This window comes from Anabrus simplex, chromosome 7 (assembly GCF_040414725.1).
Source record: "Anabrus simplex isolate iqAnaSimp1 chromosome 7, ASM4041472v1, whole genome shotgun sequence".
Lineage (NCBI taxonomy): Eukaryota > Metazoa > Arthropoda > Insecta > Orthoptera > Tettigoniidae > Anabrus > Anabrus simplex.
Window position 1 is genome coordinate 242,793,384 of NC_090271.1, and position 25,351 is coordinate 242,818,734.

The 25,351-nt window shown below is 40.4% G+C and overlaps 1 protein-coding gene across 1 annotated transcript in view; it reads right to left on the reverse strand.

Moving 5' to 3' along the window:
- Positions 1–25,351, reverse strand: part of LOC136877796 (solute carrier organic anion transporter family member 74D) — a 134,653-nt gene that overhangs the window by 81,440 nt on the left and 27,862 nt on the right. Inside the window, exons 4-5 of the mRNA XM_068228748.1 lie at positions 16,361–16,588; positions 581–772 (exon numbers count right to left, since the gene is read on the reverse strand). Coding sequence (XP_068084849.1) covers positions 581–772; positions 16,361–16,588 — 420 coding nt within the window. The remainder of the gene's footprint in view (positions 1–580; positions 773–16,360; positions 16,589–25,351) is intronic.

Below are 25,351 nucleotides of genomic sequence, written 5' to 3' on the forward strand. Positions count from 1 at the left end.
ATAGTCCTACATTTACAACATTCCTTTCTAACATATTTATTTTAAACCCTGACAAAGACAGCTTCATGATCACTTGTACCATATATCACTTCAGTTTCCCTATAGAGCTCATGTGGTTTTATTAGCACCATGTCTAGAATATTTTTCCCTCTAGTTGGTTCCATCACTTTCTGATTTAACTATTGTTCCCATAACAACTTATTCATCATTTGTTGGTCATGCTTTCTGTCATTCACATTCTCTTCCCAGTTAACATTTGGCAAGTTCAGATCACCACCTAAAATGTCATTCCTTTCTGTGTTTTCCCTATACAGCACACTGCAATGCTGATAATTAATAGCAACTACGAAAATGTTGTAACTACATATTTATTCTTTATAATCATAAGATAACATTGATAAAAGTAGAAATTCAATTCAAGTAACAGTAAAATTAAACTTGTGCATCAAGAATATCAACCATAATTATAAAGCACTTTTGAAGAAAGTAATGCTATATTATTTTAAACCATAAAAGCACTCATACAGTAGTCATACTTTCAGTACCTCTTTACTAGTCTCCTATGTCTCTTGTTACTCACCCATCAACAGCGGCGCCTTGTTCTTTCGACTGTTGCTGTCCAAGAAACTGAGGCCCAGCATAATCTGACCTGAGTCTCCTATGCCCAGCAGGAACTTTGTGATGAAGAAGAGGATAACAGGCATAGAAGTTCCTATCCCATCATAGCAATCTTCTTCATCCAGTATAACTGCACCACACAAGGATTGCTTACCTGCAGGTTCATAATTAAATCACTAACATGCTACTCTGAACTATTATAACTGCTACCCCCATCTGCCATCTGAAATTTTACACAATCTTTTATTAAATTCCATACAGACTCTGAAATATGGACCTGATTATCTGGTATATTTTATCTTTTAGACTCTTGGATTGTCCAACAATAATCATCCAACTTAACAGGATTCTGCAAGGTATATCAAAATTCTGCACTTCAACTTCAAGGATTTTCTTTTTTGTGTTTCAATACGGAACCTAAAAATGAAATTTTTGACACTTCAAGGAATGACAAAAGAGTCCAAAACAAACTTTTGTTTTGTAAATAAACATGGGTCTGGAATGAATTATTGACTAACAAAATCAGAAACTGTATTATAAGGGCTGATGTTGGTGCTGCAATGTGGTAAAAATAATAATATCACTACTACCACTGACTACACTTTTATATATATATTTTCACTTAACACAAACACAATACGATGACTTATAGATATTTCAAAAATGGCTTTCATGGCCACAGATATTATGATCATGGGAAGAGAACCAGCATTTGGGTGGTTAGGCCGTGTGCATTTGCAGAGTTTCGCCCAGCTGTGCCATTTGGGCTCATCAGCTGGATTGGCACGCCCCTCCAGGACTCTGCTTAGCAGTGGCAGACCAACTGCGTGGTCCTGCCGTGTTAGCAAAAAGGGATTGTTAACCTGCTAAAGGAGAAGTGAATTCCCCGTTTACAAAAATAGATACAATTGTATCTCCATTCACTTCTCCTTTGGCAGGTTAGCAATCCCTATTTGTTAACACGGCGGGACCACGCAGTTGGTCTTCCACTGCTAAGCAGAGTCCTCGAGGCATGCCAATCCAGCTGATGAGCTCAAATGGCATGTCTGGGCGAAACTCTGCAAATGCACATGGCCTAACCACCCAAAAGCTGGTTCTATTACCAACATGTAAATAATTTACAATCGATCTATGAAGCACTAAGGCAGTATCAGTATGGTATGACTGATTTACGATATCAAATAAACACAAGGGGTTATTTACTGGATCTGCCCTATCAATATTAAAGCACAGTCTAATTATTCATTCCCTAAATGCAGATAGTTGATGATAGATTGAACCTGCAATACATGAAAAATTGTCTTAATTTACACTCATAACCTAACTTGTATCAGGGGATAAATTAATTATGACTCTCATTCTTCAAAACGTCTGACTCATCGGCTGAATTGTCAGCACTGAGGCCTTCAGTTCAGAGGGTCCTGTGTTCAGTTTCCGGCCAGGATGGAGATTTTAATAACGTCTGATGAATTCTTCTGACCTTGGGACTGGGTGTTTGTGATTGTCCCAACACTTTCCTCTTAACATTCAGACAACACACTACACCACCAACCACTACAGAAACATGTACAGAATAGTAATTACATCCTTCCGTATAGGGTTGTCATCAGGAAGGGCATCCGGCAGTAAAACAGGGCCAAATCCACATGTGCGACACAGTTCGCACCCGCGACCCCACAGATATAGAAAAGGTGGTAGGAGAAGATTCTTCAAAACCACGAATGTTAAATATTCTATTAAACATGCCATGGCGTCAGAATGCATTGTCTGTGTTGTGACAAAATGCAGTATGTTTTCATTCTTTTAGAGTGGAGCAGAGTGAGAAAGTGTGAGATTCCAATTGAAACCAAGGAAGAGCTTGTCGCTCATGTGTAAGGGTCTTTGAACGTATATGACAGGCAATGGTATATCATTACAGAATGTGTGTTGAAGCAGGAGAATGTACTTTTGACCAATTTTTTGTAAAAAATTACCATACAATTAAATTTACATGTAGCAGTTTTCTTCTCATCCACCTCAAAATGTACAGTACAGTACAGTTATTTAATAAAAAATATTTGTTGTCTCTTTTGTCATCCCTAGAAGTCTGAGTGGCATACTTTTGGGGTGTTTGGATTGAAAATCCGCTTTCCCAAAGCACCTGTTACTTTAGGCAATTCCAACTTCCTGAGCATGTTGTGCATTAAGGTACACTTTATTATTTATTAAAAATTTCTCCTCCACCTAGAGGCTGTCCAAAGACAAGGAATACATAATGCAGTGAATATTGACTAAAAAAGGAATCATTTGTTAAGAACTCAAAAAATTAAATATTATTGTGAAGTTAGATCTACAAATTTAAAAAAAAAAATTCTGAAATCAAACATATAAGACTTAAACTAAAAACTTTGCAATGAAAACAATATGTCATATCTCATGAAGAAAGGGCAGCCAGGTTGGAAAGAATTAAGATGTTTTGGGAGAGGAGGAAGATGATGAACTCTAAATTCCCAGTCACTTCTTTGAATTAGATGTAGGTTTGATTTAAATGCTCCAATGTGGGTGTAAAATATGAAAATAATAATAAATAAGCAATTAGTGAAGTTTAAAGTCACAGAAATATTTAAAATATCCAGCAAAGGTGAGACAGAGACAAAAGCAGCAGTCTGGTTGATCAGTTTTACGATTTCAGCAAGAAACCTACTGTATAGTAGAAGTTTTAGATTAAGGTCAAATGGATTATATCGCTGTTGATCATTCCTAGGCTTTTGATAGGCTAGAACAGTCAGGGATGGCGAACCTTTTCCAACCAGTGTGCCATTTTAAGTCTGGTGTATTATTCTCAACTGCCTACTGTGCCACTTGTTATTTTCCTTTAAGGAATGGCTACCCCCTCCCTCCTCCGGACTTCCTTTAATAAATTCTCAATTATATTTCATAATATTTTATTTATTTATTTATTTATTTATTTGTTATATATATATCCCTTGCAAATACATTTGAATGCATGTTCTGTGGTCGTATTTTGCAAATAGGCTACTGCAAAATACACATTTTCTAAACATGTATGTTTTAGAAATGTCTAACATTACTTGTAAACATATATAAGCGCCCATTATAACGCACTTCGTCAATAAATAATATTAGATATAAAAATCAAAAATATCAATATTGTCAATGGACTTTAAGTGAAATATCATACTCACATTTAGTGCGAAACTTGTCGTTAAATATTATGGTATGTAATCTTATGTTAGGTTCATAACTTGTCTTCAATAACACAAGATGTACTTAGCTCTGAATTAATGCTGTTTCCAACTGTTAAATTCGCAACGTTCATTATAGAAGTGCTCGCAGGCATATTATGACACAAACAAAATAATTATTTAGTACTACCTATGGCAAGTTTCTTCATGGCCAAAAATGTTTACGAGAGGCTGCTCTGCCGTTCAAGAATCAAGTTCTCTAGCTTCTGGAGAGAGTATTCATCATTAACAGCATACACTATTTTTATCAATGCTTCGCCAAGTTGTACCAAATTGTTCACCCATTTACTGCTTTCTTGAAATTCTGTCAACTCCATTTCTAAATGGTTAAAATTTAACCAGTCAAGAAAATTGACCTTAATATCGCCCATTTGTGCAATATGAGGTTTTGAAATAAAGTGCAATGTTTTCTTCAAAATCTAGAAATTGTGAATATTTCTTGAAAACTGTTTGTTTTGAATCTTGTAAGACGTCCACATACTTCTTATAAATACAGTACTTTTCGTCTTCGAAAGTTAATTAACCTGAAATATTTTTACAATCTCAAACAGTCTATCTGAAGTATATCCCTTTCCTTGCAGTTCCTTATTCACATCGTTGTATACTGCTGTAAAATCACGGAGAAAGACGAAATTGCACAGTCAAATTATAGGCTCCGTGAGTTTTGGGAATTCTTCCTGCTTTTCTGTCATGAAGAAGCGAATTTCGTCCAAGAGCTCAACAAACCTTTGAAGTACTTGCCAATGACTCACTCAGCCAGCCAGCATTATCGTACATTAGTCCGCCATACTGAGATTCCACTTCGTGTAACATCTTCGAGAACTGGCGATTAATTAGAGCACGTGCAAATATGAAGTGCACAGTTTTAGTTACCACTGAGGGTACACTTTCAAATGACTTCATACCTTCTTTCGTACATAGGGCTTCCTGGTGCAATATAAAATAGAATGTAAAATAGGGTGTTTAACATCTTCTTTAAGACATTTCACAAACCCATTATGAATATTCACCATACTTGGGCAGCATCAGTTGCCACAGACAATTTTCAGTAAGTCAAACCCCATTTTAAAACAAGTTCTTGCTTCACTTCGTTCATTATATCTTGCCCTGTTGTCGTAGATTGTAAGCTCAGTAATTTAACTCATCCCTCCCTCATCATATTTCCACAAGGAAATCGGACAAATACAGCTAACATCAAGACATACTGAATACATCTCGGTGTTATCCAAATCGGCTTTCAATTGCTCCGAAACATCTTTACTCATTCTTATTAATCAATCCTTGACAGTATATACTGGCTAGCATTTCTTTCATTCTGTTAACTATTTGTCAGGAAAGTCTTGAAATAATGTGTCTGACTTCAATAAGAAAGCCTCGTCCAAGAACTCATGTCAGAAAATGGTGTTAGACCCTATTCCTTGGCCTGAAAGATGATGCACAAGAACTAGTTTGTTTTGTATATCGATCGATTTTTTGTAAAACGAACTCTCTTCTTTCTTCATTTTGCGTGAAACAAACATTTATGTGCGGGATACAACTGTTTACGAATACAAGGAACACACAGCTTTATAGTTTCTTTCTATCTTTCTGAATTCCCTTGTCCACTGTTCTTGAAAAACCTAGCCAGTACCTTGTTAAGTTTCTGTATTTTCGGCACCGAAAACATGTTTGTGAGGTCCATATACAGAACCACCAGAAAATGATATTCAATAACGGTTACACACTGAGAATATTTATGCGGTACTGGCTACCACACACAAGTCATACTGCACTGACTGACGTGGGTGAGCGAAGGGCTCGCCGGCCGCATCTGACACTAGACTTCCGTACCTATCAGTGTTGTAATGTTGCGCTTCCGAATGGAACTAGAATATAGATTTTCGATATTTGTTTCTTACACGTGGAACATTATGACTATACGATCCATGAGATATAAATAGTACAAGACGTATATAAAAAAAGTTAATATGTTCATGTGGCGTGTCACCTACTGACACGTGTGGCATAGGTTCGCCATCCCTGGGCTAGATCATGGGAGATTACTGACAAAAACAAGGCTATTGGACTAGATAAAAGAGTGATTGAATGGGTGGCTAAATTTGTAGAAAATAGAGCTTAGAGAATTAGAGAAGGTGAAGTATTATCTGATCCTGTAATGATTAAGAGCAGGGCCCTACTGGTCAGTATTATTGGAACTTCATGTTTTCTTATACCTATATACAGGGTAGTCGGAAACAACATGAACTGGCTATATGATCTTTAAAGTGTTGGTCATACTGATAAGTAATTTGAAAAAGGTATGTCGATATCTCCTTCCACTGTCATTTCATCAGTTGCTGAAGTTAGCCAATCAGATTGCTTCACGAGCTTTGCAAGGCCGTATTGCTAAATCTACATGTGGCTTATGACAGGTTTGAGAACGCCAATAGAAGAAATAAACTTCTCCAGGGGAGGCACTTGAACAAGGACTCCCTACTGATAGGCTCGGCCCATAGCAAGCACGCTACGGTGGAATTGACTGAAATTCATAGTGTGTCAGTGTTTGATGCTCATTTATCGGCATGGCTCTCAAGCCTGACCAAGCCACATCCAGATTTAGCAACACTGCATTATAAAGCAGGACTGTGAGAGACTGCAGAGGACCTAGACAATGTTGTGACTTGGACAGCGGTCAGTAGTATGATAGTAAACAGGATGAAAAATCAGGTTGTAAGTTTCACCGAGAGAAAAAGTCCTCTCAGGTTTAATTACTTTGTTGATGGGGTAATAGTACCTCATGAGAAACACTGTAAGGACCTGGGTGTTAATATAAGGAATGATCATCGTTGGGGTAATCATATTAACGAGGTTGTTAAAAAAGCCTACAGAAGTCTTCACATGGTTATGAGGGTATGAGGAGTTGCAGTAAGGATTTAAAGGAAAGGGCGTGTAAGTCTCTAGTAAAAAACTTTCTTCAGCTTATCTCAGTTATTTCTGAGGTTGCTGGAGCCACCTAGGCTTATTTTTGGTTTTGGCTGGGGTTTTAAGACCGGATGCCCTTCCTGGAGTCACGTGATTCTTGAGATGACAATCTTGACCCAGAATCGACTGGGATTCGAACTTGAGCCTTCCAAGTGGGAAGCCGGCAGCTAAGCCACTGTGCTAATCGGCATGTAAGTCTCTAGTAAAACCCCCAATTAGCGTACCAGTATGTTTCCAGTGTATGAGGACTCACACCAGGACTACTTGACACGAAAACTGGAGAATATCCAAAGGAAATCAGCACAATTTGTTCTCGGTGATTTTCAAGAAAAGGACTAGTGTTATGAAAGTGTTGCAAACTTCGGGCTGGGAAGGGAGTTAGGAGATGAGATGTTCAATTAAGTGATATCTATAATACCAATATAGTTGGTCCACTATTGGACATTTGGGATAAATATTTCAGATTCCCTATGGGAATAAGTGATATCTTTCACACTGTCAGTGGAGAGATGGCATTGGATGACAGTAGTAAACGAATCAGCTTGGGTGGAGCTTTAAAAATAGGAAATATGGAGATGGAGATAAAGTTGGAATTCAAAAGGACAAATTGTGGAAGAAGAGTAAGGGAGTGGAATAATTTATAAAGAGAAATGTTTGATGAATTTCCAAGTTCGTTGAATACATTTTAGAAAAGTCTAGGTAAACAATTGATAGAGAATGTGCCAGCTGGGTGACAGCCCTAAATGCAGATAATTGATGATTTATTTTGTGCTCTTCTGCTTAGTGTATTAGGAAGTCTTATTTCATTCGTCGAGGGACCATGCCGTCACGTATTTATCCTCGTTGACAGCTGAATAATAGTTCCATATCAGCAATGTCCACCATTGATGAACTTCATATTCATATTGAGAATCTAAATTAGTTGAATGTGTCTGTCATCACAGTTCATGTGATAAATTTTTAAGAAAATGAGTTAAGTGCAGGATGTAACTCCGGGAGGAGGATGTATCCTTTCACCAGCAAAGAGATACAAGTGATAGCGGTAATATTCTGCGCTCTAGTGATGGGTGGTATAACTACAAATAGCATGCTTTTATATGAGTGTTAAGATGTTTAAATGCCTTTTTCTGTGAATGACCAAAATGCTACTTATACTGTTATGGTTTTCATCCATTCATACGGTGTGGCACATACTGACAAAATGTCTTAACATAAGGAAAACTGTGCCCCGTTGGGATTCACTTAAACTCACCGACGTACAGAAATGGCATCGGTATGCATTGGCTGGCATCAACCTGGATAGGTACCGCAACGAAGGAGACGCATTTCTGCAGCGTGTTGTCGCCATTGATGAGACGTGGGCACGAGCCAACGAGCCTGAATTAAAGTGGCAATCGAATGAACGTCGTCACCCAGGCTCGCCACGTCCACAGAAATTCCGACAGGAAGCCACTATGAGCATCATTTTCACACCATTCATAACAGGGACTGGCTGCATAAGGAATGGGATTATTAGCATAACTCATACTTCGGTCACTTTCATATTGTCAAAGCCAGGGATAAAACTGAAACAATTCAATGAAATTAATAAATTTGTTCTAGCCCATACCAGAAGACATAGTGCATTGTAAATACTAGGTCTTGCCCAGGTGCGTAACGAATGTGATACAGGCCCACTGCCAAAATAAACATTCGGCCCCCCTCAAACCAAATGCGAAACCTAATTACAGCAGGTAAATCATATGCAATATGTTGTCAAATTTCCTCCTCTGTGGTGTAGTGGTTAGTGTGATTAGCTGCCACCCCCGGAGGCCCGGGTAACATTCCCGGCTATGCCACGAAATTTGAGAAGTGGTACGAGGGCTGGAATGGGGTCTACTCAGCCTCGGGAGGTCATCTGAGTACAGGTGGAGTTCGATTCCCACCTCAGCCATCCTGGAAGTGGTTTTCCGTGATTTCCCATGTCTCCTCCAGGCAAATGCCGGGATGGTACCTAACTTCAGGCCACGGCAGCTTCCTTCCATGTCTATCCTTACCAATCTTCCCATCCCCCGCAAGGCCCCTGTTAAGCGGCCGCCTGGGCGAGGTACTGGTCATCCTCCCCAGTTGTATCCCTCGACCCATAGTCTGAAACTCCAGGACACTGCCCTTGGGCGGTAGAGGTGGGATCCTCACTGAGTCCGAGGGAAAAACCAACCCTGGAGGGGAAACAGATTAAGTAGAAGATATTGTCAAATCATATACCGTAAAAAACCGGATTATTTCCTATTGTAAGCCAAAACCAAACCTCAAGGCACTACAGCCCTTGAAGGGCCTTGGCCTACCAAGCGACCGCTGCTCAGCCCGAAGGCCTGCAGATTACGGGGTGTCGTGTGGTCAGCACGACGAATCCTCTCGGCCGTTATTCTTGGCTTTCTAGACCGCTATCTCACCGTCAGATAGCTCATCAACTCTAATCACGTAGGCTGAGTGGACCTCGAACGAGCCCTCAGGTCCAGGTAAAATCCCTGACCTGGTCGGGAATCGAACCCGGGGCCTCCGGGTGAGAGGCAGGCACGCTAGGCCTACACCACGGGGCCGGCTTTACTATTGTAAGGTTAGGTTTTATTTGGCTGCTTCCGTGGTTTAACGGCTAAGCTGCTGAACCGTACACCACTTACAAGTTAGTTGTTCGTACTTAAAAAATTTGTTTCATTTTTCAGTAACTTCTTCTTCTTCTTATTCTTAATCTGGTTACCCTCCAGGGTTGGTTTTTTCCTCGGACTGAGCGAGGGATCCCACCTATACCGCCTCAAGGGCAGTGTCCCGGAGCTTTAGACTCTGGGTCGGGGGATAAAACTGGGGAGGAGGACCAGTACCTTGCCCAGGCAGGCTCACCTGCTATGCTGAACAGGGGCCTTGTGGAGGATGGGGAGATTGGAAGGGGAAGTGGGAAGGAAGCGGCCGTGGCCCTTAAGTTAGGTACCATCCCGGCATTTGCCTGGAGGAGAAGTGGGAAACCACGGAAAACCACTTCCAGGATGGCTGAGGTGGGAATCGAACCCACCTCTACTCAGTTGACCTCCCGAGGCTGAGTGGACCCCGTTCCAGCCCTCGTACCACTGCTCAAATTTCGTGGCATAGCCGGGAATGTAACCCGGGCCTCCGGGGGTGGCAGCTAATCACACTAACCACTACACCACAGAGGCGGACACATTTGGTGTTTACTCGAGAAAATTCATAAAATCTCAGCCATAGACGCCAAAGAGAATTTCGGTTTACTCTGTCTGCCATCTAGTAGGCCTAGAGTAAAATGGAACGTCGAAATTGACGAGCAGACAGCCAGATGGCGTCAAATTGAAATGTCTGCACACGGTAGCTGAGGCCATACGATTATTATTTACACATCAAGTCTTGCTTTCGAACTGGCAGAGAAAAATAACTTGCTATGAAATGAAGTATGTATTCAGATTTTATGGGACATGCATGTGGACTCGCGGGTCGATGAAAGCCCCGATACGGCCAATATATCACGAAGAAAGTGCTCTAAATATCTGGAAATAATATTACGGTTCAGTTTTTGGTGGAAGCTTGGCATGTGTCGGATATGTTTCTAAGGAAACGTATAAATTTATAATTGCCACTAAAATGTATTAATGTATGAGAAAATGGCAGCTTGTAATACATGCCATACATTGTAATCACTGATCATTGAGCGTGATGCACGACCTCCAGGAGTGAGGTAGAAACACTACTACAGTATTTGATATCCTTAATGGAATATGTGTCCAGAACACAGTGCGAGGGCAGGAGTTTCACAGCCCAATTCATCAATCCTCCGGTAGGAAACAATATAATATACGAGAGAAACTCAGCCTTTTCTTACGACCTTAATTCTTAATTTTAATCTTAATCATGATTTTAAGATCAGGTAGGAAATGACGGGATTGGGATAAGCCTTCATTCTACTCCATAGTCGCAACACATTCGGTGCACAGTCAACAACAAGACACGACAGGAACATATCATTGTTGAACAAGTCGCTTACTATGCAGTCTGCATTCAGTTAATATGAAAATGAAAATCTACAACCTGTTTTCCAGTCATTGACCGGGTCAGGGATGGAATGAATGAAGCAGATATAGGCTATTAGTACGATGGGGTCGCCACTCCCAAAGTGATTTATTAATGACTGATAAATGCTATGAAATGAGTATGGAGAGTGTTGCTGGAATGAAAGATGACAGGGAAAACCGGAGTACCCGGAGAAAAACCTGTCCCGCCTCCGCTTTGTCCAGCACAAATCTCACATGGAGCGACCGGGATTTGAACCACGGTATCCAGCGGTGAGAGGCCGACGCGCTGCCGTCTGAGCCACGGAGGCTCTTCAGTTAATATATTAAGGGTAATAATTGTTTTCGCTATTCCTCGTTCACCCAGCATGCGTCCGTAAGGATTTTGGGGGCAATCAAGCGTGCTGACTCTCTGGATGGTTGCCACGGGTGATGGCGGGGAGGGGCCATCACTACGAGGAAGTCTGCTGCGATCGCAGCTGGTACTCCCTCGCTGTACTTGTTACATCGTCGGGGTGACAGTCGAACTCGACACGAGGTTACTGCTCCTCAGAACAGGAGTTTTCTCTGTTTGGGGATTCAGTCCCGAGTGTCGGATACGACTGAAACTTCGGGGATATTAACAAATACGCGGGATGAGGTGCGCGTCCGAAAAGATTCCGGGGGCGACAAAGCGCATCGACTTACTGGATGGTCGCCACGGGTGATGGCGGGGAGGGGCCATCACCTCTACGAAAGTTTCCTGCGTTAGGTCAAGGAGGCAAGACACCCTCATCGTATTTGGTGAGATGGACTTAGGAGAAGTTCTACCCACTATCTAACAAGAAAGAAGAAACGTGCGGTGAATCGACAAAATGACGCATGTTCAGTTGATGTGAAGAGCTTCAATTGTAAAATTTTGGTATCAATAGATGATCATAAAATCTATGTATGGTTAATTTTGTCTATCTCTATGATATTCGCTAAATAAAATTCAAAATCACTGTTCTTAACTGCAGTATTCTGTAATATTCCATCAAATAAAGAAGGCTAAAATATTTACACTGATGGGTTAGTGAAAAGCTCACAACCATAGTGTTAACGGGAGATTTAAGACAATACCCATCTTCCATAATTTCTGAAACCATAGAGCCGAGAGAGGGTATTGATTATTTTAATCTTAATTTTCGATACATGCAGTTTACAAAACTGAATATGGTATAATTGAAAAAACATGCACTAAAATCATAAATAAAGAATAACTTGTCCTGAAAATATGAATCAAAATTTAAGAGAAAGAATGGCCTGAAAAGTGTGTTAGAAATATTATCGTAGGAAATTAAACTTCTCGGATATGCTATCGAGGAAACATGACGCGCCCCAAAGAGGTCATCACAGTAGTTATCCTCAGTCCCTCCATATGTCCGACACCTGAAATGAATGTTAATATTGACTGTCGAAAGAAAAACAAAAAACGTGCAGACTAACAGAACTACGACGATAAACTAATTATATGCTATATCTATAATCAACGTACCTAACTGCTCTACTCTTCAAAGGAGTTATGTTTTCTAGTTGCCTTAGGTACAATTCTGTTAGTAACAAGCATGTGTAACTTATTTTCCTTCCACCAATTTCCTACTCCACATTCCCCTAATAATGATGAAAAATTTTTCATTTCTTCCCGGATGCATTCAATCTCTGTTCAATAACTTTACAATCGTATACAGCTGAAATCTTTACCATTTTTTCTCACATCTCCCTCATTACTTCCCTTGTCTCTAAACAATCTTTTATAAGGTGTGCCCATCCCATTTCTTCAGAACATATTAAACATTTATTTTCATCTCTATTTTGTCTGTATGCTTTATTTTTGAATAACCCCATTAACCACCATATTATGCCCCTCATTTCCTTTTTTGTTATGTTACCTATATTTACCCTCATTATCCCAATTAAATTACAAAATTCCCCTAGTTATTATTATTATTATTATTATTATTATTATTATTATTATTATTATTATTATTATTATTATTATTCACAGGATCTAACTTAAATTATGCTTAAATTATGGCGCCTTATAAAAGGAAAACTGACAGACAGTCATGGAGTCAAAAGAGTATGAAAGAAGCTGTGGCGGCAGTTTTGGCCCAAAAAATGGGCTATTTGAAAGCATCAAAGTCCTTCGGGGTGTCTCAGAGTATTCTGGAAGCACGTGTAAAAAAGACCCGGAGTGGAATGTGTTTAGAGGATGCTACAAAGAAAGGTATTTTAAAACAAATTAATTAAACTGTTGCAAGTATTATTATTGTTGTTGTTGTTGTTGTTTTAGGTCTAGGCTGCTACAAACCCGTATTTAATCAGGAGCAGGAAAATGAACTGGCTGAATATATCCTGTTAATGGAAAGCAGAATGTTTGGATTGACCATCAATGAGGTGCGGAGTCTTGCTTTCGAACTGGCAGAGAAAAATAACTTGCCGCATAACTTCAGCAAGACAAAGAAGATGGCAGGAAAATGCTGGTTTCATTCGTTTTTGAAGAGAAATCCGGAAATAAGCCTGCGTTCTGCCGAGCCAACATCTCTTGCCAGAGCAATGGGCTTTAATCGTGCAGTGGTGAAGCAGTTCTTTGGTTTGCTGTTAGAACTTTATAATAGGTACAACTTCACAGCCGATAGAGTCTATAACGTGGATGAGACAGGAATAACAACAGTCCCTAATAAGCAATCAAAGTTGCTTGCCTTGAGAGAAAAACGTCAAGTTGGCGGTTTGGTTTCTGCGGAGAGAGGCATCTTAGTGACTGCTGTAGCTTCTATGACCGCTTCTGGAATTTATATGCCCACAATGTTTGTGTTCCCTAGACAAAGAGCCAAGCCTGAGCTGCTGGATATTGCTCCGCCAGGATCTACTGAGGAGTATCACCCTAGCGGATGGATGCAGAAAGACATTTTCCTGAAGTGGTTTCAACGATTTGTTGAATTTTCTAAACCAACTGCAGAGAAACCCGTTCTTCTGCTCTTAGATGGTCACTCAACACACACAAAGAGTATTGAACGTATTGATATGGGTAGAGAAAACCATGTTCATCTCTTATGCTTCCCCACACTGGCACCCACCGAATGCAGCCCCTGGATGTTGCATTCATAGCCCCACTGAGTAATTATTACTCTCAAGAGTTTCGAAAGTGATTTTAGTGTCATCCTGGACGAGTGATAACCACCAATAAAGTTGCAGGGCTGTACGGGACAGATTTCATGAAAGTTGCTTCTATTGAGACTGCTGTAAATGCATTCCGTCAAACTGGAATCTTCCCACTGGAGGCAGATATTTTCCCTGATTGGATATATTAGCCTGCTGAAACAACAGACACTGACCCACCGTTGGAGAAATGTGATGTCCCGCCTTCGGAACCTACTTCAGAGTCATTAAACAGAGAAACATATTTTCCAACCACACCAGGGTCCTCCCAGTCGGATAGGCCTAAGCCTTCAACTTCAGCTTTCCACGTCTCTCCGAAATACATAAAAGCAGTGCCGATAGCTGAAAGAAAGGAACAAAAATCTGATAGAAGAAGAGGAAAGACTGCTGTTCTTACAAGTTCACCTTATAAGGAAGAATTAAAGTCTTCTATGAAAAAGGGGAAGGCTCCCAAAAGGAAACTTCAAATGTGGCCATATTCTAACAGTTCTAGGCCTACTGAAGTCAGAAATGTTGGACAGAAGAAAGCAAAGAAAGTTGGAAATGTACGGGAGCATAACACATCGTCAGAAGAAGAAGGAGAAGATAATAATACAGCTTGCATTTATTGTAATGAACTTTTCTCCAATTCTAAGTCTGAAGAAGGCTGGGTGAAGTGTTATAAGTGTAGTGATAACTAGTCTGATAAAACGGGGCAGATGACACAAGTGCAAAAATTCTTTTCTGTGATGAGGCATTTTTTAAATGTATGTTTTTCATGCCCAATTATAAGTAGACAGATTGGACAATTAGTCATTAAAAACTCAACAGATTGGTACACATAGTTCATTAGATATGTCACTTTGTTTACTAAGTACCCTGTTTTAACCGACTCTCTCCTACATATTCTACACACACACACTAATAAACTGCCATCTTCAACAAAACACTACTACGAAGTGTAAGAAGAAGACTGCTCCACTAGCATGTCAACAGAATCACAACACGAGTTAACGACTTTCACCAGCAACTCTCGTTAACAACTCCACTCAAACCTCAAGACTGCCTCTTTATATACATTGCTTGGTCAGGCTTCTAGAATAATATTACACAACATGTTTTTCGTAATTTCGAGAGTCTCCAATACACTATTTACAAATTGATCGAAAGTTCGATTAACCTTTAATGACAACGTGCGTTGTTCTGGACTATTACAGTGTATTCCACAACATTGCATTGAATTTATACATCATATATGCATGTAATAATAAATTATATACTATTAATTACGCGTTCTTACATTAAATAAGCTTATATTAATATACATACAACAGATGTTTCATGACATAACCTCACAAATAATACGACCACGATTTATATCAAACAAATTCCGGAAATAGCTACATAAATAATAATAAGCTAATAGATGTAAACAACTTAACAGCCACGCCTCACAAGTCATATCATTAATAATAATAATAATAATAATAATAATAGAGCTCGATATTTCCGTTTTTTACCCGTGGGTTGGAGAATTGTTTCCAAGTCGTACTAGTCCATTACACTTCAATCAGCCTATAGCCTCCCTTCAATTGCTACAGATTTTAAAAGAAGCCGATCGAGCAAGTGGCTGTACGGTTTGGGCCACGTAGCTATCAGCTTGCAATCGGGAGATGGTGGTCCGAACCCCACTGTCGGCAGCCCTGAAGATGGTTTTCAGTCGTTTTCCATTTTTTCATAAGTTGCTTTACATTGCACCGACACAGGTACGTCTTATGGCGACGATGGGACAGGAAAGGGCTAGGAACGGGAAGGAAGCGGCCGTGGCTTTAATTAAGGTACATCCCCAGCATTTGTCTGGTGTGAAAATGGGAAACCATGGAAAACCATCTTCAGGGCTGCCGACAGTGGGATTCGAACCCACTATCTCCCGAATACTGGATACTGGCCGCACTTAAGCGGCTGCAGTTATCGAGCTCGGTTTTTCCCATTTCACACCAGGCAAATGCTGAGGTTGTTCCTTAATTAAGGCCACGGTCGCTTCCTTCCCTCTCCTAGTCCTTTCGTATCCCATCGTCGTCCTAAGACATAGGCCCTACCAGTGTCGGTGCGACGTAAAGCAGATTAAAGAGAAAATATTTTTAAAAAGAAACCGAAATGTCTGAATTTTGTCTCACGCCAGAAACCAGTGATCTGGAGTTTTCACATTTAAACACCCTGGAATGCCATCAATTCAGCCAAGGCTGAGTTCGCTATTTTGGATAACAAACCCATGACCGAGCGGTTGTAGCATTCAGGTCCAGTATACTCTAGAGTTAGTCTCACCTTCAGTAATATTGAGGAGCATTTGACCATCACCAAACTCCTCTGTAAGCTCCAAAGCGTCTTGTCCTGGTCCATAGATGATATGTGGCAACACTCCCACAAAGCAGGCGAGGCTGGTGAAGAGAGCTCCGAGTGCTATCAAGCGGGGCATGCGAAAATGAGTACTGGCATAACCCATTCCGATAGAAGAGAGAGCAATTCCGATATCCAGACCTGTCATGATAATACCTGGAAGGAACAAGAATATTTTTGCTAGTTGCTTTACGTCGCATCGACACAGATTTCTTTCAAAACAAATAATGCTATATCTTACTTTGCATCAAATACATATCGCACATAAATACAGTTATCCGTCAGTAAACAGAATGCACATTCCTGAAACAGCACAGGAATGAATACACTGTTTTAAACATATTTAAACGGACTATACCGAATTAAGCCACATCAAGTTGATGCCTATCCATCTAGCGCAACGAAGTGAAGGAACATCTGATGCAACGCAAGTCGTTACTTTATAAATTTCTATTCGTACTGACCCTCCTATACACACTCTGGGGTAGTACCGCTTGTATATACTACTAGCAAGATACCCGTGCTTCGCTACGGTATTATACTGAAATTTATAATTGAATGCTTATTGTATTAGATATATAATCCGCCGAAATTCGCGATCTGACTCGTTTTCTGCGAGAATCCACCAAAATTCCCGATCTGACTGGTTTTCTATGATTTTACGGCACGTTTCCTCCCACTTTTAAATCTTCCTTTCCAGCAATCGATTTCGTACTTCCCGGGCTAGGCTCAGGTATTCCTCCCGGTCAGTTGGGTCCGTAAATCTTTGCCATCTTTTCCTATAATATTTTTAATACGGATAAAATCCTTCAGGAGATCCGGCGTGGTGTCATATTGGGTGCCTTGGCGGCACTGAACCCGCGGCCGGACTGCATTCTTAGTCATTACCCGTCCAGGAGCCGTTTCCAGCGCGGTCCGCACATTTGACGACGGTCCGGAATATTATTATTATTATTATTATTATTACTATTATGTGTTGCTGGAATGGCTGATGACAGGGAAAACCGGAGTATCCGGAGAAAAACCTGTCGCACCCCCGTTTTGTCCAGCACGAATGCCACATGGAGTGACCGGGATTTGAACCACGGAACCCAGCTGTGAGAGGCCGGCGCGCTGCCGCCTGAGCAACGGAGGATCCTTATAAGTACATTAATAACAGTAAAATCAATTGGTCTCACCTCCTTCTACACCCCACCGCCGTTAAGTTTATTTACCGCCAGCCCCCCCCCCCACCAAAAAATTAAAAGAATGCTTGTTTCTTTATGTTTAAGGGAGATTAAAAACACCAATGTTCACGTCTATTACCTTCAGTTTTGAGATTAAAAAAATTCACTTTTTTCACTTCATTTCGCAATAATTCCCCCCCCCCCTTTTAAATGAATTTTCCCGCAAATAATACTTGTTTCTTTAATAGTAAAGGATCTTCTAAATACCAATTATTACGACTCTAACTTCTTCAGTTTTCGATTTATGTGTCCTCATGAAAGGAATTCAACTCCTTTACACTCCCGCCCTCCAAGATGGTTTCCCCACCAAAACGCGTTCTTCTTTGTTTTTAAAGGAGGTCCAAATAAGAATTTTCACGTCTGTAACAACTTTAGTTTTTATTAGATGTATGTATTCTCATACAATTCAGTCAATTAATTTTTCAATTCTTTCAACCCCCCCCCTTCATTGGATTTTTCGAGAATACGTGTTTCTTTACTTTTAAAGCAGATTGCAAATATCAAATTTCACGTCTGTAACATCTTCATTTTTGAGATATCAGTAGCCTAATTAAAATAATTCATCACCATTTTCAGTCACTTTTACCCCCCCTCCACCCAAGTGGTATTTCCGATAACTAAAAGTACACGTTTCTTTATGCTTAATAGAGATAAAAAATACCAATTTTCACTTCTGTAACATGTTAAGTTTTTTTTAGATATACTGTAAAAATTCTCATTTTAAAATTTCACCCCTTTTGAGTTCCCCTTAAGTGAAGTTTCCAAAACAAATCACCTATATTTCTTTACATTTACAGGAGATTTACACTCACTCTTTACTCTGTAACATTTTACGTTTCCAAGATATTCTGTAGATACAGTCTTTCAAAAAATTCACCCCAATTTGTCACTCCTGTTTAACCGCCATTAATTGGCTTTTCCAAAAACTAAAAAATACGTGTTTCTTTATTTTTAAAGGAGATCCCATATGCAAATTATCAGTTCTGTAATATCTTTCGTTTCTGAGATATGTGTATCCTCAATTAAGGCATTCAACCCATTTTTCCCCCTTTTACACCCCTCCTATTAGGATTTTCAGGAAACAAAAAATACGTGTTCCTTAATTTTTAGAGGAGATTCTAACTACCAATTTTTACATCTGTAAATTTTAAAACTTTAAGATTTAGACACACTCATTTTAAAAAATTCACCCCCCAATATTTGGATTTTCCAAAAACGAAAAAATATGTGTTTCTTTACTTTTAAAGTAGATCCAAAATACCAATTTTCAGGTCTGTAATATCTTCAGGTTCTGAAATATAAGTAGCCTCATGAAAGGCATTCAACCCATTATTCACCCTTTTACACCCTTCCTATTGGGATTTTCCGAAAACAAAAGAATACATGTTTCTTTATTTTTAAAGGAGATTCTAAATTCCAATTTTTACATCTATAAACTTAAAAAGTTTTGAGATATAGATACACTCATTTTAAAAAATCACCCCATTTTCCTTCCCCCCCCCCATTAATTGGATTTTCCACAAAAAGAAAAATACGTGTTTCTTTATTTTTTAAGGAGATCCCAAACACCAATTTTCAGGTCTGTAATATCTTCAGGTTCTGAAATATAAGTAGACTCATGAAATGCATTCGACCCGTTTTTCAACCTTTACCACCCTTCCTATTACGATTTTCCGAAAACAAAATATAAGTGTTTCTTTATTTTTAATGGAGATTCTAAATACCAATTTTTACATCTATAACCTTTAAATGTTTTGAGATATAGATACAGTCATTTTAAAATATTACCCCCTTTTCACCCCCCTTAATTGGGTTTTCCAGAAAAACAAAAAATACGTGTTTCTTCATTTTTAAAAGAGATCCCGAACACCAATTTTCAGGTCTATAATATCTTCAGTTTCTGAGATATAAGTAGCCTCATTAAAGGCATTCAACCCATTTTTCACCCCTTTTCACTCCTCCTATTGCGATTTTCCGAAAACAAAGAAATACGTGTTTCTTTATTTTTAATGAAGATTCTAAATACCAATTTTTACATCTGCAAACTTTAAAAGTTTGGAGATATAGAGTCACTCATTTTAAAAATTCATCCCCTTTTCACCCTCCCATTAATTGTATTTTACAAAAACAAAAAAATACGTGCTTCTTTATTTTTAAAAGAGATCAAAAGTACCAATTTTCAGGTCTGTAATATCTTCAGTTTCAGAGATATAAGTACCGGTATCCTGATTAAAGGCATTCAACCCATTTTCCTCCATTTTCACCCTTTTTCATCCCTCATATTGGGATTTTCTGAAAACAAAAAAATACGTGTTTCCTTATTTTTAAAGAAGATTCTAAATACCAATTTTTACATCTGTAAACTTTTAAAGTTTTGAGATATAGATACACTCATTTTAAAATTTCACCCCCATTTTCACCCACTTACCGAAGGAATATCCAAAAATCCTCTCTTAGCGAGCACCTACATCATAACATGAATATATCCCCAAAATTTCATTTCTTTATGTCCAGTAGTTTTGGCTCGGCGATGATAAATCAGTCAGTCAGTCAGGACAAGCTATTTTATATATATATAGATTAGAGTTCACATGGGCCAACCTGTGTTCGTGATTTAAATATTACGTTATAACCGTATAATAAATAGGAGAATTATTATATTCTTACTCTAATTTTGTTGCAAGAGTGTTGTGACTCTGTAGATCAGGGCCTCTCAGGGTGCATGCGCCGTGCACTGCACGGCGCAAGGTGCAAGAGACGACTTCACTAGGTTGACCAGAGTGCAAACCCCCACTCCACTTCCCCTACACCTGTCTCACCCGTTCGGCCTGTCTTCGCCTTCTCCACCTTCCCTGCTGAATCTCCCCGCACTGCGAAATGTTTGTGTGACACTGTTGTACAAAGTATGGGATAATGTTACCGGTGTTAAAACACTATTTTTTCAATTTGTTTTGAGTAGACAGTTTATCTTCTCTAGCTCTTCTTTTTATTTATCTTTGCAATGATACCAGTTATGCCTGGAACAAGGGACCGGTTAACAGCAATTCTGAGAGCCTTCTTTAAATTACAATCAGAAATAGGCCTACTCGCACGCAATATAGTTTTCGTACAAGTCAAAACAGGAAAAATACCTTTCACATGTGCATCTGGAACCAAACATAGAAATAATATTAGCTGCTTCTCGATGCAGCTTAGGAAAATCTTCCCTCGACAAATTCTCGTAGAATTTGAGCAAAGCCTTTGTATTGGAAAATAGATCTTTTTGATTAATTAATCACATTATTATTGTCCCACGGATTAAGCATTTGGCTTTATCGTCACGACTGACAAAAAATACGAACGTTCCCAGTTCGATTAAAATGGACTTTCGGAAGTTTTTCTTTCTTCGAAACAGGTTGCTCGATTGTTATAATGCTGTCTTGCGCTTATCTGTTTCACTGATAAACAAGCCGTCTATCACCGAACGCTTCGTCGCTCTCAGCGCACTACACCATCCGAGACAAGCCAAGTTGAGCCGAGTCGGACCGATGCACAGTGCACGGAGTCTCTGCACTTCGATTTGCACGCGTGAGATTTTGGGCGTTTGAGAGGCCCTGCTGTAGATGAATGTAAGGTTTTGCATTTACTGACTCGGTGGGATCGTGCATTAGTGAGCTTTTTAATAAATAAAGTAAATTCTTTACGGTTCACTATTCTGTCCGCTTTCAGCTAATGTGCATTGTTGTTCGTTCATTCTACTGTATTTTCCTTCTTTTAATACATAATCCTAAATATGCATTTGAAACTCCAATAATGTGTCTGTGAAAACAGACATGTTAGGGTGGCTGTGGTAGAATGATACATGAAATGACTCAAAGGCGTTAGTCGTCTCCTTCCATGTTTCCGTGTCCCCACATTGTAGTGGAAAGGGGGAATCTGGGGAAATATACACTTCAAGTGAATATAGTCATCACAGGATTCTTACAGAATTAACAGAAGTATTATTTAGGCAGTCTGTGGTGTAGTGGTTAGTGTGATTAGCTGCCACCCCTGGAGGCCCGGGTTCGATTCCCGGCTCTGCCACGAAATTTGAAAAGTGGTACGAGGGCTGGAACGGGGTCCACTCAGCCTCGGGAGGTCAACTGAGTAGAGGTGGGTTCGATTCCCTCCTCAGCCATCCTGGAAGTGGTTTTCCGTGGTTTCCCACTTCTCCTCCAGGCGAACGCCGGGATGGTACCTAACTTAAGGCCACGGCCGCTTCCTTCCCTCTTCCTTGCCTATCCCTTCCAATCTTCCCATCCCTCCACAAGGCCCCTGTTCAGCACAGCAGGTGAGGCCGCCTGGGCGAGGTACTGGTCATTCTCCCCAGTTGTATCCCCTGACCAAAAGTCTGAAGCTCCAGGACGCTGCCCTTGAGGCGGTAGAGGTGGGATCCCTCGCTGAGTCCGTGGGAAAAACCGAACCTGGAGGGTAAACAGATGATGATAATGATTATTTAGGCAGGAGAGGATCCGTCGTGCTCACCACACGACACCTCGTAATCTGCAGGCCTTCGGACTGAGCAGCGGTCGCTTGGTAGGCCAAGGCTCTTCAAGGTCTGTAGTGCCATGGAGTTTGATTTACTTAGGTAGACGGCGGTGTAAGTGGACGTTGTTTATTTGTACGTCATTCTGTGAGCAGACAGCAAAATGAATTTCACCACATAACATCTCGCACAATTATTGAAGAGTCGTACCTAGATGAACCTATCTCAAGGTTTTGCGTTATCGAACCCCTTGCGGAATATTTAGAATTCTTAAAAACATACCCAACCATGGCGGAGTTTACTACGAGCCCCACACAGCACTGGAGAAGAATATTGATGGATTACTCACATTGTAACTAGAATTACTCAGGCCTTTTGCGACAGCAGATGTTGATCTGTTGGGGATACAGCCAGCCTTCTGGCTGAAGACCCAATACATGACCAAATAAACAATAATTAAACAGTACGTACACACATACAGGGTGGTCGGAAACAACGACAACCCGGCGTCTGTTAAGAACGGACGAACGTTAAACAACTTGGATTTACCGAGCTCGATAGCTGCAGTCGCTTAAGTGCGGCCAGTATCCAGTAATAGGGAGATAGTGGGTTCGAGCCCCACTGTCGGCAGCCCTGAAGATGGTTTTGCGTGGGTTCCCATTTTCATACCAGGCAAATGCTGGGGCTGTACCTTAATTACGGCCACAGTCGCTTCTTTCCCATTCCTATGCCTTTCCTATCCCATCGTCGCCATAAGACATATCTGTGTCGGTGCGACGTAAAGTAAATAACAAAAAAAGAACAACCTGGATTATTAATAACTTTTGACTCGAGTGTTTTCGAACTAGGGTTCCTTATCTCAAATCGACCCATTTGCCGTCCTCCATCATTCCTGAAAGTTTGTAACACCATCACGGATACACCCTGTGTATCGGGACTGCTTTCTCACTGTCGGACAGCTCCTCCGTTTCTCACGTAGGCTGAGAAGAACTTAAACCAGCCGCTCAAATCCAGCTAAAATTCTCAGACCTGGTCGGGAATCGAGCCCAGACGTTCGAGTAAAACGTAGGCTCGTTACTCCCAGCACACGGGGCCAGCCAGAGCTATTCTTAAGTAAATAAATGTGCTTACTTCAATAAGGGCAAAGCTGTTTTAGGAAAACGCTTGTTCTTCCGAGAGAACCGAAAACTGAGGAATTTGTTATTCAAGTTGTATGGATTTTAGGAGAGAAAGAGAGGGTAAATTTTCTAACAGTGACCTTGGTTCTCGAACAAAACTCATATTCGTAGTGTAAGAATAAGATATGGCAACATTTTCAGGGCACATTCCTCACACGTAGAAGAAGAAAATATATAGACATAGGTCCGAAAACGGTTTATTTCCATGTTACAACTCATGTTATAGGACTCTACATCAATCATGGGAAACACACAGGAACAGAAAGTACCAGCACACTACATGAAAATCATTTTTCCGTTAGCTTTGATATATTCATCAACTCACCATCGTTTTCAATGCCATATGCGTTGATGTATCCCTGATGCATGTATCATGTGTCAGGTTGGTTTGTTTTGTTCCTGTGTGTTTCCCCGGATTAATGTAGAGTTGTAGAAAACGAGTTCTGACATGGCAATACGCGTTTCTGGATCCATGTTCATTTAACATATTTTCTTCTTCTATGTGTGAGGAATATGCCCTGAAAGTTTGACCATAACTTTCTGTTACAGCATGTACAGAGGAGTTCAGAAAAATGTAGACACTCTTTGATAGTTGATATCCTTGGAAAAAAATGACATCGTTGCAATTCTTGCACGGTAGCGTAATACATTGTTTTCTCAACAGGTGATAAAAGTCACGTGAATGGCGTGGCAATCTTGGCACGCGTTTTTCAGCAGATGACAGTGCAGCAATGAATGAAGTAAGATTGTGGTTTGCGCAACGCAAGGCCGTACTGAAGTGCTACTGGAACTGCGAAAACATGATGGAGGTACAACGGCAATGGCGAAATGTGTACGAAACTCTATCACCAACATGTACGACAATTTACCGTATTCGGGATAAATTTGAAGCCGACTGTACTGTTTCAGGATGTGCATGAGAAAAGGTCTGGCCGACCATAAACATCAACAAGTCCAGCCTCCAGCGCTGTTATGTTGCAACATTTTACTAGGTCACCTCAAAAATCCGTGAATCGGGGTAAGCCTATCAACCGTACGACAAATTTTGAAGGCTGCAAAGTGGAAAGTGTACATTCCAAGGTCGCTGCACGCTATGAACGAGGACGACCCGGATCGAAGGATGGAGTAGTTTGAAGGCAGGATTCGCGAGGATGAACAGTTAGCTGGGATAGTTATCTGGTGTGACGACGGACAATTCATGCTGAACGGTACTGTAAACCGCCACAACTGCGTGTACTGGGTTCTTGAAAATCTTCACGTTCACGTGGACAAGCATGTTAATCCACCCGGTGTTAATGTGTGGTATGGTCTGTCATCGCGCGGTTTGATTCGTCCATTCTTTTGTGAAGGTACCGTAACTGGTGGGGTGTATCTTCATATGTTGGAAACATCGATTTAACCTGCCATCCGTGGGGTGTTTGGAAATGAAAGATTTTTCCCTACAGCAAGATGGCGCTCCACCTCACTACCACAGAGATGTCAGAGCCTACTTGGATGAAACTCTACCTAGACGATGGATAGGTAGAAGAGGAACTGTTGAGTACCCACCATGGTCTCCATACCTTACATCTATGGGGGAACTTGAAAAATGAAGTTTGTCGGCAGAAGCCAGCAGCTACACTGAACGAGCTACGAGAAAACGAAGCGTCCTTTGCGGCTATCACATCGGCAACACTGACAGCCGTAGTTTGGTCAGCCGTTTAGCGGCATCGACGTTGTTTGGCTGCTAATAGGGGTCACTTTGAACACATAAAATAACCTCCCCGCACCCCGTGCAAGAATTCTAACGGTATGTTACTTTGTTCCATTAATATTGACTATTAAAGAGTGTCTACATTTTTCTGGATCCTTAAGAATGGTGACAATGTTGAATAGTGCTCTATTAATGTGTATCCTTGTATCATCTTATTATCCTGATGTTCGAACACCTGTGGTATCGCGGGTGTGAACTGTGTCGCACACGTGGATGTGGCCTTATTTTGCAGCAAGGCACATCTTGTCCCGTCTCAAT